Raw genomic sequence first — 15,865 nt, forward strand, 5'->3', positions numbered from 1 at the left:
TCTATAAAGCTCCTGTTTATTACAAATTTAATCTCAAAAATGACTCTTTGCTGGCTTGCACAAAATTATAGCAACACGAAATGGTACCTGTTATGTGTGATTACAGCTGTTATCCTAATGCTAGCAAGTTAAAGGTTTGGTTGGCTTGCTTGCTTTGTTTGTATTAATGTTTGCTCAAGCATTGTAATTAAGATTGACAGTTCTGCAAACAATATAAGAAGGCGGAGTTAAACCTGTATATAGGTAAATTTGATTATTTGATAATGTCCAATCAAATTTGAATATAATGCATACAAGTTTAACTCCACCTTTTTATATTGTTTTCAGATGGCAATCTTAATTACAATGCTTGAGCAAAAACATTTATACAAACAAAGCAAGCAAGTCAACCAAACCTTTAACTTGCTAGCATTATGCTAACAGCTGTAACTCCTCTAACCATTTTTAGTCCAGATGTTTGTATAAATATTTTGAAGCAAATTGATCACAGTCACTTTTTGTGCATAATTTTTTCTGATTTTCAAGATGTTGAAACACAGAAAAATTTCAGACATATTTTTATTGGATATTATATGTGGTACCCATTTTGTAATATTTACTTGCCGACATTTTTCAACCCAGACTATTCAAACTGACTACAGTGTTTGTCAATATATTAAAGATGTGCGCCCTCTTTTTTTTATTATGATCATTATACATGCCACATATGTGCTCCATACTCTGTTTGTATTTCATTGTTTTCAGTTTACGTTAACTTGCATTCTGATTTTATTTTTTAGGTACAAGATGATTTAAGACAACTGCGTGAGAAGATTTCCCAAGGAGATACTGCCAACATTAACATACAAGATTTAGAGAAAGCATTATCTAAAACTGAAGAGGGTTTACAGGTGAGATTTAATATATATGTTCCGGACCATATGAGTATTTGGACCATATGCATATATACTCATCACATGGTCCGACCATACGCGTATTGTCCGGGTAATTAACCGATGATGAACGTTGAGAAGGTGTTGCATAAAAATATCTATATATGAAATTTTGACTTATTCAGTCATATGGCAATCAATATTACATGATTAATAAAATAAAGTGAATTTTACTTACAAGTAAGAATTATTATAATTGACAAGTAAGAATTATTATAATTGTAAAAATCATTTTTAAATGGTCACTATCGATTTGTCCTTACCAAACACAATATGTCAACTTTGGAAAATATCTTCAAAGAAATTTTTAAATGAACTGTTAAAACAAGAAGTCACAGGAACTTTGGTCATTAAACTGTCTTTCTTTTCTTTTTTCAAATTTCTTTTTGTGTTTGAATTTGTTTTTATAAATTAAATTTCTTAAATATTTCAAATTGTTTTAGTATTTTAAATGAGTTCTTGCTTCTACTCATACGATCGTACAATAACAGTAAGATCGTATAATTAGGAGCAAGAAATCACCAATTAAATGAAAATATGTCGAAATAAGAAGAAATTTTGTTTCTGATATAATGATTTAAACATTTCAAAAAAAGAAAATAAGTCCATGTCTCAAACGCCAGTAGTTTCAATTACGAACGCAAAAGTCTACAGGAGAAAGGCGCGTTAAATTGATTCTAGCAAAGGCCAGATAACAGTATATATTCATAGATTCAGACAATATGTAAAATATAAAGGAATCCAGTTACTTACTTGTGTCGTTTTAAGTTTCGAAGAATGAGTGTTCCTCCGAAGGAAGCTACAATTTATTTGCAAAATACCTATATGGTCTAAATACTCATATGGTCCAACCTGTTCATAACCAAACGAGTATAATACTCGTACGATCCGACCATACGCTTATGGTTCAAATACTCATATGGTCCAGAACCTATACACATTTTTTAAATAGATTTATGCATGAACATAGGCATATATAAACTAAAATGTATTAAATGTTTTATGATATTGAAAACTTTATTCTTTTCTCCATGTGTTTCAGAAAAGAGAAAACGTTTTTTTTAATGGTTTTTCTGCCATTTAAATAAAGAACTACCTAGTAAAAATAATTATTTAAATATATGGGGATTTTTTGTATTATTATAGTGTAATATATAATATTACAAATAATCAAGGTCTCTCAGTACCATCATTTTTTGTTTAATAATATTTATATCATACATATTCTGGTAATAAATAAATGTAAAAAAGACTGCCAATTAAAATGTTTTGTAAGTCATCTATAAAATTTTTTGACAGACAAAAACAGAACAGATAATTAACCAGTACAATAATCAAGTCCAGACTTTACCTTATGCCACAGCCAGTAGATTTGACCAGAATGTATCTTTAGAAACCACGTTAGATTTAAGGACACATAGCAAAGTTGATGATGTTAGAAGAATATCTGGTCCAGTTTTTCCAAGGTTAGTCCTGTCAATGTCAAAACCAATTAGCTCAAATGAAAGTTAATAAAAAAAAACCCTGATATATAGGGTAGACATCAATGAGACAGAAACCCAACAATTTGAACAAAGCAAAACCAAAAAGACTAGTTTTACTTTTATGAAAAGGGAATGCCTCCTCTGGCTTTTATTATATTGAAAGGGAAAAATGTAGTTTTAGTGTATTCAGCACCATTACCCATTTTAGTAATCTGTCCTAAAGATGGTTATAATTTCATTAATGTTAACGTTGCATTAACCTGCATCCACTTTAAAGTAAAGGATATTATATATTTATATAACACTCAATAAAAACACTTGAACCATAAAGTTTTTGAATGTATAAAAAGCAATGACAGTGAATCGCACATCTCCCTTTTTTATAATCATAAACCTTGTTAAACAGACAAGACTTATCAATGAGATATTTTATATTCACAAGAAAAACTGCCATATATTTACAGAGAAAGGAATGTACACCAACCACAACCACCTTCTGGGTCAGGAGCCTTACTTCCTAAGAGGCAGGCTGTACAAGTGTCTGGTCCTACTCCAGGACAACAGGTAATTTTTTAACAGATTTAAACTAGGTAGTATTACAATGCAGACATAAGCTAACTGCTTTATTTATATAAAAAGGTTCATAATTACTGTAGTTTTTTTTGCATTTATATGAACTGTTTTGAATAATGAACATCTGAAACATTGTTCTCTGACGTCATTTGATGTTATCAACTGCTGCATTATATATTTTTTAAATGAAAATAGAAGAGCCAGAGCACTAGAATTTTTGTTTTATTCTACCTACTAGTATTTTGCATATGAAGAAGGTTTTATGTATTTTTTTTTTCTACACTTTGGAAATCTTTAAATGTTTGAAAAGAATTACAAAGGTTAATGTTAAAGTCTTATTTGAGTGTTTCCTTGAATTTGTTGCAGTTTTGGAGTTATAAGTCTAACTAGAGATCGGCATTTGTATCAAATGAATTTTGAGCAGTTATGTCCTGTTAATCTTTATTGTCATTGATGGTGAACTTAAATTTGACAATAGAGTTCATTTCTTATTTCATTATATTTTAGCTTTAAGTCTTAGAACCAAATTAATATGAATTAGAAAGCTCAATACATGTTTAAGTGACAAGTAAAATCTACATCTTTGGTATTTATATCTCCTGCACTATTAAATAACTTTGAGTCATTTGTTTTTAATGTGACATATAGGATTCCTTAAAAAAAAATTGTACAAATACTTATCAACATGCATTTGAATTAACTTGATTTTGATTGCAATGCTAATTGTTCATAGGCTAGTGTTTCATGAGCATTGTTACATTTTAGGCTAGACATGTGCTTACACTGAGGACTGTATTGAATCCACAAAACAAATATAACAGAGATTCATTAAATGACAACTTTGGTATAGTGCTACCACTCATTCAACAGAGAAATAAATCAAAGGTTTGTTATACTGTAGTAGACAACTGTCTTGGTTCCTGCTACTTTGCATGTCAAGTGTGGTAAATGTTTTATAGATTATCGATAGTTTTTCAAAGAAACGGTTGTTTCTCAGCTACAATCTTATCGAAGGGCAACATATGTAGCGAGAAACATTCTCAAGTATGAAGACCATTGATAATCTGTTTATCACTGTTTTCCTAGGCAACATCAATGACATATGTTCATAACATCATACATATCTTTTTCTGGACTGAGAAAAACTATGCTGTTACCAAGGGTAAAAAAACGGTCATATTTGCCAGACATGACCTAAACTAAAAGGTCAATGGCCGAAATGGCAAATTGGGATTCAGGTCAAAAAATTATTTTTTTTACAGAAATAATTTTGGTCATTTAATTGCAATCAGGTTTCTTAATTGAAAATTTTCACTAAATTTTATTTTGAAATGGTTTCACTGATAATAAAACTGCCACTTGAGTCTGAGGGCCCTCCCAATAATCATATTAATGCTTTCGGGAGATATTGGCTAGTGATTGCTAATCACATTTTACATATAATATTACCCACATCTTCATCTATTCATGAATATCTTTTAATATGATATTGTAAAGTAAGTTATGATAAAAATATTTACCTTTAATTCAACACAAATAGATAACTTTTAGTCACTATATTATTATAAGAAGAGTTCTTTCCTTTGCAAAAGATCTTCAATAATTATACATCTATTAAAGTAAAAAGTATAAAATAGAAATTGGTTTATTTTATATATGTGATATTTTTACTTTTTCCAGCCATCAGGAAAGACAGTTTTGGGTTCTACTATTGAACCATTAGCAGTATTACCTAAGGCTAACAGAGTCGACACACAGGTAAGTAGTATTATTGTTACATTGTATCAGAATTTACATTGTCAAAATTTAATTTCACTTTTGTCTTTTTTAAACATAAAAAAGACAACCTCTATATATATATATATATATATATATATATATATATATATATATAGAAGTCTATAAAAAGGACCAACCAGCAAATTTACTATGTACCGGATCGTCTAGAATAGACGATACTGTGCAGATAAGGAAAAAATTATATAAGTCTAGAGATTTGCACAACGATACTAATATAAGATGGTATTATACGAAGATGTTGTTAATAAATCGTGTTGACAAATATTTCGGCTTAACAAATAGCCTTCTTCAGTGTCAATTATTTTAACAACATCTTCGTATAATACCATCTTATATTAGTATCGTTGTGCAAATCTCTAGACTTATATATATATATATATATATATATATATATCGTCTTTCAACACTTGAAGCTGGATGTTGTGGATGCGATTTAAAGTTTGACCATAATTCTTCTTTCTTAGGATAATTTTTATGGGAATGGAACCAATTTTATTATCATGCAGATTAATGCTAGTTCCAGACACAGTTTCAAACCATCCATTAGGAATTATATGAAGTGTTTCATAATTTGTCCAATGTGAAGACTTAAAGACATCTAGATTTTGACCCCTAAATGGAACTATATTTTTCACAAAAAAATCACCAAATAGGTATGAAAGACCAAAGTGAATATTAAATCAATGAAGAAAACTTAAACCATTAAAAGTATATCATGAAGGAATTGTTTACAAAAATCTGACCAATAAAGCATACTTACAATCCTATAAGACTTTAATTCCACTTAAATGTTATTATGAAAACTCATTTGATTATTAAAATTAAAAATAATTATCAATTAATCCAAAAATTTTAGATAGTCTATCACTTTTCGAATTTGACTAAACAAAATTGATCAATTATTTACAGCTTGCCCCACCAGCTATAACAGAAGATGATGCTAGAAGAGGTATACTGAGTCTGATAGAGAGAGGTCTGATACCTCCTGCTGCCCAGCTGACATTAGATCCATCTCCTGTCAAAAACAAATTAGTCACTCTTCATGATCCCGTGGACAGAAATAAACCACCTCAACAAGCAGGTATATATATATAATATCCAAACAGCATCTGATTTCTATTGTTATTGATGGATATTAGTTTCTACTGTGTGTAAGGGGTTTAATCAATATTGTAGAAAAATTGCTAAAAAAACAAGAAGAAATGTTAATTCTCTAGTAAGAAGTTTTTTGTTTTTTTTTTGTTTGTTCTATCCCATACCAGACCAAACCAAATACTTGAAAATTGGATCATTTGCTGCTACTTTGCTAAGCAAGTAACATTAACAAGTAAGAGCAAAGACTGGTCATCTCAGAGTGGGGATAATGTGGCCAGATAGGGTGACATGAATAGCTGTAGACTGTTACCTTGTGAACTAGCAAGTTAAAATTCTTGCATGTATATCATGGTGGTCTCAGGGGTGTGGAAATATTTGTTGTGAGCACTTGTCCCTGGGCAAGTTAAACTGTAAATGTTTACTTGTCCAGAAAAAAAAGTTACTTGTCCTGAATTTCCCAATAAATATTGAAGTATTTTACAGTAAGCTTGTATAATTCTTAAAACTGTTTTGTATCGCAATATAAATGATGTTTGTAATATTTGTTTATGTGTATAAATAAAAGGAGGTATGGGTTTAACATCAATGAGATGGAAACACAAAAGTTAAACAACCAAAAAACATATAGAAGGCAATTACTGTTTTGTCCATTTCCCCCAGACACCTGTTTAATTTTACTGTTTTCTTTCATCTGACAAGCTTGGTGTTTTGCAGAACATTGATGATCACATTCAAATTGCATTTAAGAGGTAGCTGTATTGTGTTTGAAGCTTGGCCTATGTAAATCGTGGGGTTTACTATCGCAAATTGAGTTTACCTAGTGATGCATAGCAGAGCTTTTAAATGGATATTTGCAACAGTAAACCTAGTTTTACCTTGTGATGCATAGCAGAGCTTTTAAATGGATATTTGCAACAGTAAACCTAGTTTTATGTTAGCCAAGCTTCAAATACAATACACTTATCTCTATTCTAAGGCAAACTAAACAAATCAGTCTATTTCAGACATTATTTTGATGAAAAATTTCATCAAACAAAAATTCTGTGATATGGTGTTATATGATCTTTTGCAACTAAACAAGGTGACATCATATGTATGCTTCTGGTGTCAAATATAAACACCAGGCATTTCAGGCTTCTTGTACGCCTCAGAATGTAATTAAGTTACATGTATGTAAAAAGAACCTTTTTAGGTGGAAATGTGATTTTTTTATTCATTATTGGAGAAATAACATGTCAATACATTCAAGAATTCAAAATGTTGGCTTCCCTTAGCTACAGACAGGTAGAAAGAGGATTTTACGCTTGTCATCTAATCAGAACCATTGATACAAAATGATCGCATTAGAATATAATGTTCTTGACTTGATATTTTCCAATGGATGTTAACCACCTACCAATTTATCCGTTCATCCTTGGTTGAATTCCTGAGCACTGTACAGTGGTAATTTCTCAACAGATAATAGACAAATAGACAAATAGAATGTAAAGACAATGTTCAGCTTAGGTTGGTTAATCAGTGGTCAACATATTCTGTTCTGAAGACTACATTCAAAATGAAAAAAAGTGAGAAAATATCAGTTTTTATTCCTGCCAAAATGATTATTTATTTATATTTTTTTAATTTTGAAGCTGTTGATGTTTTTTTTACTCCAGAACCTGTAACCACGCTGGCTGGTGTTCGGTTAGATGTCAGTACAAAAGGAAGTTCTCAGTCAGATAATATTACCAGGATGCCTGTTGTGCCACCACATCCTAAATCAGCTGGTAGTACAGAGACCAGAACACCATCAGCCAAGTCGAGGGCTACCACAACCACCATTCCACTAGTAAAGACTCCTGCTACAATGAAGACATATGAAATGGTGTACACACAACCAATGGTAGGTAGAAGTCTTTGTCTTAGACTTCATATTGTATTAAATTAATATAAATGTGTTAAGCTTGTATACTCAATTTTATATCAAGGTAATATGCAGTATTTTTTAACATGAATACATATATGCATTTTGTTCTACAAATAAATGTTTGCAATATTAAAGTGATACAGAATACATATTTATGTTTCCTAAACAAAAATCTCATATAAAACAATCTAAAAAAACGGAGCATTTTTTATGTCCCCATGAAATCCTTCTATTTTTCATGATGTAAATTTATTACCCTTTTTATGTTAGAATTGATAGGCAAGTCATTTAGAAATTCATTTCCTTCTTTTGCCAGAAGTTTTTCAACAGCAGTGTGTGATTGTATTTGTAGTATTATTTTTTTCAAAACATAAAAGTTGTATGGTGTGAAGAGGTTGCATTTGAAAAATAGTTGAGTTGTACATGTCTGAGAAATGTTGCATATTATCTTTAAGTTGCTATAATCATCGTAGAAATTATGTTTTTGACTTGATTATATATTTTTTTGTTTGGATAGGTTGCTAACTATTTATTTGCTGAGCTTTAAAAAAATTAATTGATGTTTATGAAGAATATTAATGTTTTTCTTCCGTAACTTGAAATTACAGTTGAAGCCGGGTCTCTATTTTGAATAATAAAATATTGACTCCTTTGGGTGTTTTCATTTATTATCTGGAAATAGATAATATTTTATCTACTTCAGAAAAAGTTATAAAACAATGGTCATCTTTCTTTTCATAGTCTTTTAAAATAAATCATAGAAAAAAAAATGTAAAAGATTTCTATTATTCAATTGCCTGTTCTAATTTTAGAATCGTTACTATGGGGTAAGATAAACAGATCAACCCTTTATCACACTACTGTTATTTATTGTTTATTGATAACACAGATTAACCTTATGTGACCTTTCTGCACTCTTTATACTTAATATGAATGTTTACCTTTCTTCTGCTTCAATACAACTTCTTTTCCTTTAAGAAAGTCTATCTTCTGCTAGGTAAAATATGCTGCTATACAGAATCTTGCATTGTATAGGTCAAGATATTCATGTTGATAATTGATAAATATGTTTGGTAGACTTCATTGAAAATTGATTCTAACACTGCATATCTTCAGTGCAGTATTTCTACACTTAATAGATCTTAATACAGTGAAGTTTCAGTTTTTAAATGCAAGAATTTTTTTTTTTAATAAAGTGTTAAGAGTGAGAAACAATATGGTACTGTATGAGTTGCAGTTTTAAGATCCCCAAATAATATTAAGACAATATGTAGACAAACTTCTATGTTCCTTTTTTTATTCTGCCTGATCAACAAACTTTTGTTCTTAATATATATTATCATGAGACTTGATAACCTTTTTCATACAGTGACAACAGCAAAACAAGTGTCTAACAGGGAAATTTAACTTCTTTGATGTTCACATTTTATTATCCAAAATGAACTACAATGTAATAAAACAAAATGATTAATCAGCTAAGAATTAGGGAAATCTATATAAAAAAATGGTTATACAGCTTCATATGTCTATCAGATGTGAGAGTTTAAACTTACCTAAGGGAGATAATTTGAAGGAATATGAAAATATTGTAGAAATCTTATCTTTATTCTTAACTTCTCTGTCTCATTAGATTTAGTTATATATATCCATATGTATTATTTGTTGTATTTTCAGCTAGGGACAACACCACAATTGGTACATAAATATTTTTCTATCAGGGTTTGGTGTGCACCTGTATAGATATATATCACCCTGTAGGGGGGTAGTACATTTAGTTAGTAGTTCACCTCATGTGCTTTCATGGTACATTCTTCCTTTGCATCTTTCTCTTTACTTATTCAGGGAAATTTTCTGAAGTTTTATTTTGTGAGGTACATTATTGAAAGGCAATGATTTGCTCTTAGTTAGGGAAAATGAATATGTATATGTTTCTATTTAAAGATGAATTTAGCATTATTTATTTCCTAAAGCTTATATAATTTTGACCCAGACATGTAGAGTATGTTCCCTTATCCCTTCCATGTTCTATTAGAATTCCCCTGACCATAGATTACATTTTACAGGTACAGTACTTTAGATTAACTTATCCTTTCAAGAAACAGACTAGAATATGGCATACTATTTTTTCTATCACTGTTATAAGCAAAATATATTTTTCATGATTATTTATTGATGTAAGTTTTGATTTTTATTGCAAAATAAACAAGTGCAAGTGAGGAAAATTAAAATTTTTCACCTTTGAAAATATTTTAAAAGAAGTGAATGGCAAATTATAATGCAGAATTATAATTTTTTTTTTTAAATAAAATATCCTATTGAACAGAACAAATTTTCAGCTTTTACTTTGATTAAAAGAACAGGCCATGAATTTTTCACTTTTTTTTTTGGTAGAGTAAGTTGCTTTCATAGAAAAAAAAAAACAATCTTCAACCGAAAATGGTACAAACAAAAATCAGATTTTAATGATTTTATAAATTGTAACTTTTTTAAATACCTCAACAAGGGGGTTAAGAAAAGTGATTGTCACAAATGGTAAATTCATTATTTCAAAATTTTCTTTGCAGCCATTAGCAATTACTTTTTCATGCTGAATAATTGGTAAAATGCATGGCATGTAAAAATGGAAAAGGTTTTGTTTTTATAATTTCAATATCAAGCCTCATTTCAAACTATAACTTCTATTTAAGACTTGACTTCTACTGCAATAAGTAAATTCCATAAAAGATTATTTTTGGTTATCTACAGTTTGATTCCATTTGTTAAAAAGTAGTGGGTTGATTCAATTTATTCTATATTTCATGTCAAATTCTTTTTGTATTATTACCTTACAGCTTTAGCCCAAAAGATGTCAGGGTTAAAGGTTTCCATCATAGACTGTCATCATATTGAAAAACATGTAACTGTTATACAATATCAATTCCTTTGTTTTTTCATAGATACATGTTGTACCCAGAATAGAGAGATTGACTGGATAGAATCTTCTCTGGAAATCTAATATGGATTATAATTATTCAATTGTTGTTTCGTTTACAGTTATAGCTTTACCCTAGGAGAGATAAATGTTTATTATCACAAGTACTTGAAGCATCCTTGAATATTAAAAATTTCATACTCCTATTTTAATTTTTTTTTTTTATTGGTTAGTTTCAGCTTGGACCATACAGTGTACAATGGTTAGCCCACTTAGGTGTTGCAGTATTAGAGCGACCTCTGTATTGTAAAGGCACACTGTTGAATGTATTTCACATCAGTTATTTTGTTCCAGCATGACAAATGGCATGTTTTGATTATTTCAATTTTCAGTGATGGCATGATGTGAAAACTTCTCTTATGTTTAATTGTTTCACATATACATATCTGTTATGTTACGCAGCAGTTCATAAGATGGAGACTGAATACAATTATGTCAGGATTCATTTTTTAATTGATAACATTTATTTTATGTTTCATTGTTTCATGGTAATTATATACTGGCATCATATAAGATTAATAATTTTAGAATCTTTCCATTTTTTACATTTCCCATTTAATTCTATAAATAGTTCTTTGTATAGTTGAGGGTATACAGGGGTTAACAAATTGAATTCTTCACAGTGTGACTACTGAATTCACTTTCAATGTAAAGAAAGGGTGACTTTGACTTTGATGCATGTAACTTACTACTGTATATCTGTTGTCATTCTTTTTTTCAATTCTGAATATTACTTGTAATAAATTCATGACATCTAATGATTTATGTCAGAAGTTTTGCAAGAGTTACCTCCCATTTAAGCAAGTAGGAAATTCTCACAATTTGCCCAATTTCTCAAATTTATTTGCAAGCCTCAAACTTTTTGATTTTTACTTGTACTCATACCTTGTGTATAAATGCATTTCTTAAAATGTTTGTTTTTTTATGCTATAAAAATCACTTGTTTGTCCCTAAAAATATGAAAACAAACAGAATTTTGGTATAGAGACCAGCTCCCAAGAAAGATACCCCATCTAAACTCTAGCGAGGTGAAGTAAAGTAAGAAGAATGTGCTTATTCTATCAGCTATCACAGTTTTTTCTACACGGTTGTATTTGATGAAAGGAATGCACCAGTACACTCTAGTCTGAAAGTTTAATATTGTCTATTGTATCTTATTCTATAATAATAATCAAAGAATTATTTATATTTAACAAATAGTTTCTTCTTGTAAATAATATCTTGTCAATAAAATCTTTGATTTTATGTACAGTAAAATAGAAATATAAAATATTCCATAAATTTGAAAAAAATCTATATACATTTCTGATGGTTTCTGTCAATTTAATGATACATTCTTGCCAAGTCAAAAAGCTGATTTAATATTGAACACTTGTACATTTGTTGCTACAAAAGTTTGTATTACAATATCTTGATTATTTTTTATTTGATTTTAGCCTCCACCTACTACTCCAGCCAGTGGGGACCAAAAGCAGATTATGCACAGATTTGCTATACAGAATGGAAAGGTTCGAGACACATCAGCAGATTTTATGGCATTTAAACAGCATTACTGCTTGTCTTGGGGCAGGTTAGTTGAACTTTTAAACAATAACTGACTGTTGAGGTGATTTTTCCAACTTTTATGTCAGGTTACAAACCAGAATTACTTAACTAAACAGTGTTCTGACCGTTATGGTAGATTCTTATAATTGTTCCCTGGATTGATAGCTCTAAAATTACTCTTATGTTGGTGGACTGCAAGATTTTCCTTCAGTTTTCTACATACTCATGAAAATTTATCACTATTTATTGTTGAATGAAAAAGACAGAGAATTATAGAATAAGCAATCCAAGAATTCAAGTATAGAAAAATATTCACAAGTGTCCTAACAATACATTATTTGTACAAAAATGGGAGCTTGGGAGTTTATTATTAGTGTTCGGTCATGAGTTGAATATTATTTTCTATTTGAATTCTAGGATTAGTAATTCTTTTTATTACATTCAATTTTGAATGAAAATAAAGTATAAACTTTATCTTCTCTTACACATTTTGGATTGGTTTTGATGCAATGTCTTGACAACACCCATTGTTGTAAGATGTCAGAGGAGTGACATTATCAGTTTTCAATTTACTCAGAACTTAACAGTGTTTCATTGCAACCAATGTAATAATATATTTTAACATCTAAATTTTTCTGTACATTTCAGTATTGTTACAATGATGGGACATCTACTAAGATTACTGAACAAATATATGATTCCTATTGCATTTATCAATGGTGACAGGTAAGTCCGGATATTTTTTTATCCTGCAAACAGCCATTTTACTATAGAAATAAAGGTGAACAAATAATCTTAACTGTTCATAATTTAGTAAATCATATATTTAATCAAATAAATTTATAAGATTGATAGTGATTACAAAAATTGAAACATGATGTCTCTAACAACAATAGTGATTACAAAAATTGCAACATGATGTCTCTAACAGCGATACTGATTACAAAAATCGAAACATGATGTCTCTAACAACAATAGTGATTACAAAAATTGAAACATGATGTCTCTTAACAACAAAAGTGATAACAAATATAGAAACATGATGCTTCTAACAACAACAGCATACTTTATACCAATCAAGGACCCACAAGGGGCATACAGAGCATACATAAAGATTAAAAACATTGATACCCAAGACAACTTTGTGTAAATTTTCAATAATGTTGAGATAATTATTTATTTTCATGTGTTGGTAAATGCAGTAAAACTCTTAAATGTACGCTTAAGCTGGTAGCTTTGTTACTAATAAAAAATTTGTGTATTTCATTAATATAATGCACTTATGGGACAAATTGAATAACCAGCCAGCATTCTGGTGCAAATATTAAGAGTACCATGAAAATATGACAATGTGTTTGACACACATACTTTATACTTTCAGAAAAGAATTTTTTTATTGCAAATTTAAATCAAATTATGTTTTGAAAATTTCCTGAATTTATAATTTAATGGCGCCAATGGTATATTTTTCTATATCAAAATTAAAAAATTCATTGATTTTTTGGTTTCCCATGATATAGCGAAAAAATTCAAAAGAGATGTAAAGAAGCAATCAATCAATCAATCCTATGTTGAATTATTTCTTATTTACATTTGTTGGGTCTTATTTGTGTAATTATCAGCATTTGCACTATTACTGTATGCTAGGGGTAAAATTGGCAAGCAATTTGAGCCTAGCCAATGTAAAATCCTTAACAAACCTTGGTTTGAGATGAGTTGTTTCTTCAATGAACTGTCATTGTAATATTCATTATTTCAGACTGGCAGATTTGGCCTTAGAGTTTGAGTTAGAGAAAGCTCCATCAATCAGAGAAATTCTGTCTGTTGTCATCAACAGAGATGATGTGGAGAATATAATAAACAAACCAGTAAGATAATACTGATAAACCTTTCAGAAAAACCTTTATTATCCTTGAAAACAACATATGCACTTTTATTTTACAATCTTGGAAAAGCAATATATAGGTATCCATCTATAAATGATGATTTGGACTGGTCTTTATTTCTGTATTCTTAATTTTTAGGCCAATTTTCTCTCTTCTTTTTTTTGCCCATTATTCTGTATTTTGTAAACCCCAGCAGACCCTTAATATGTTTCAAATATATATGTTTGATTTTCCTAGAATTTATCTCTTTTTTTTTTTTCTTTTTTTTTTACCAACTTCAAATATTTTATTGCATTAATAGTTGTGAACAGTATCCCTTAGCGCTATGACAATGACGCTAAGGTTTCTCCCTGTGTTGTTAATTGTTAATGAAACTAGGGGATTTAATTAGCAAAAATATCATACATTTATATTCTGTATTAGTTGAATTTATCTCCCAATATTCCATTTTTGTACATCAGTTGTCTGGATGGTTTACTGTTCAAAAGTGGTCTATTCCATTCATATATCAGAGGCATTCAACTTTGTATGATAATATGATTGGAAGTTATACATACACATATATGATATCAGGATATGCTAACATGATTACTGTACAAGCACCTACAATTATGACATACTTGCAACTTTTTTCAATGTAAATCAAGGACTGCATGGGAATCTCTAAGCAAAAATTTAAAAAAGGAAGACTCATTGATGTGTCAGAAAATGGACATTGAAACAATGTAGAATAATTGTAGGACCAAGATATATAAATTCATCAGCAATTTGTACATTTTTCCTTTGATCTTACTGTCTAATATTTGTTAAGATTATGGACAGGATTTGAGACTCATAAATATTAGGCAATGATGTCATGTATAAGTGCAGCAACGTTACGTGTACATGTCTATTTGCGTCAATTTATCAATGAAAAGCATGCAGCTTCATTCATACAACCGAACAACTATAACAATGTTTTGTACGCGTAAAAGTTGTTTTTACTAACTAATTCATTTATTTCATATTCTCAACCCCAAAAAAAAATTTTTGTTAAGACAAATTGGCAATAAAAGAGTAATGACATTTTATTTCTTGATACTGACTTCATCAGCTCAAATATCAGCATCGTCCTGAACATGCATGAAATATTTGCCACTGGACGTTAAGCAACAATCAATCAATCAAATATCAGCTCGCCCTAGCAGGCTCGCTTGATTTTTTTGCTGATAAAGTTGGTATCAAAAACTGCAGTTATTCTATATATATAGCACAAATAATTATTCATCCCTCGCTTGATAAAAAATCCTATTTATTTTAAAATAAAAATGGTCTTAAGATTTAAATAATATAATAACAATAATGAACCATTATCGTTAAAGTGTATATAATTATGAAATATCTTCTTTTTTTTTCTTAGGGAAGACAATATAGAAGTTCATCAGGACAGGATATTGCAGCCACTAGAATACAATCAGCATGGAGAATGTTTAGGGACAGATCAGAGTATCTGGAATATAGGAGAAAGAAATGGGCAGCTGGTGTCATTGCCATCTCATGGATCATGCATATTAAAATGTCTAAAGTCAGGGAACAACTTCACCAAACGAGAGATGATAATCTTGAGGCCTTCAGAAGAAGGGCAAAGGTCAATTACATATGAGATGCATTTAGCATCTTCATTTTTAGTGGAA

The 15,865-nt window shown here is 29.7% G+C and overlaps 1 protein-coding gene across 8 annotated transcripts in view; it reads left to right on the forward strand.

The window, feature by feature from the left end:
• Nucleotides 1-15,865, forward strand: part of LOC127734220 (IQ domain-containing protein H-like) — a 36,863-nt gene that overhangs the window by 5,773 nt on the left and 15,225 nt on the right. For 3 of the 8 annotated variants that reach the window (XM_052243983.1, XM_052243977.1, XM_052243981.1), the window contains exons 2-14: nucleotides 780-890; nucleotides 2,232-2,398; nucleotides 2,881-2,980; nucleotides 3,755-3,874; nucleotides 4,670-4,747; nucleotides 5,699-5,870; nucleotides 7,540-7,766; nucleotides 8,603-8,617; nucleotides 9,465-9,485; nucleotides 12,198-12,331; nucleotides 12,955-13,032; nucleotides 14,066-14,174; nucleotides 15,592-15,819. In XM_052243983.1, the coding sequence (XP_052099943.1) occupies nucleotides 780-890; nucleotides 2,232-2,398; nucleotides 2,881-2,980; nucleotides 3,755-3,874; nucleotides 4,670-4,747; nucleotides 5,699-5,870; nucleotides 7,540-7,766; nucleotides 8,603-8,617; nucleotides 9,465-9,485; nucleotides 12,198-12,331; nucleotides 12,955-13,032; nucleotides 14,066-14,174; nucleotides 15,592-15,819 (1,560 nt within the window). The remainder of the gene's footprint in view (nucleotides 1-779; nucleotides 891-2,231; nucleotides 2,399-2,880; nucleotides 2,981-3,754; nucleotides 3,875-4,669; nucleotides 4,748-5,698; nucleotides 5,871-7,539; nucleotides 7,767-8,602; nucleotides 8,618-9,464; nucleotides 9,486-12,197; nucleotides 12,332-12,954; nucleotides 13,033-14,065; nucleotides 14,175-15,591; nucleotides 15,820-15,865) is intronic. The other 5 variants (XM_052243984.1, XM_052243980.1, XM_052243982.1 and 2 more) reach the window with 3 other exon arrangements.

Source organism: Mytilus californianus, unplaced genomic scaffold (genome assembly GCF_021869535.1).
Source record: "Mytilus californianus isolate M0D057914Y unplaced genomic scaffold, xbMytCali1.0.p SCAF_3, whole genome shotgun sequence".
NCBI lineage: Eukaryota > Metazoa > Mollusca > Bivalvia > Mytilida > Mytilidae > Mytilus > Mytilus californianus.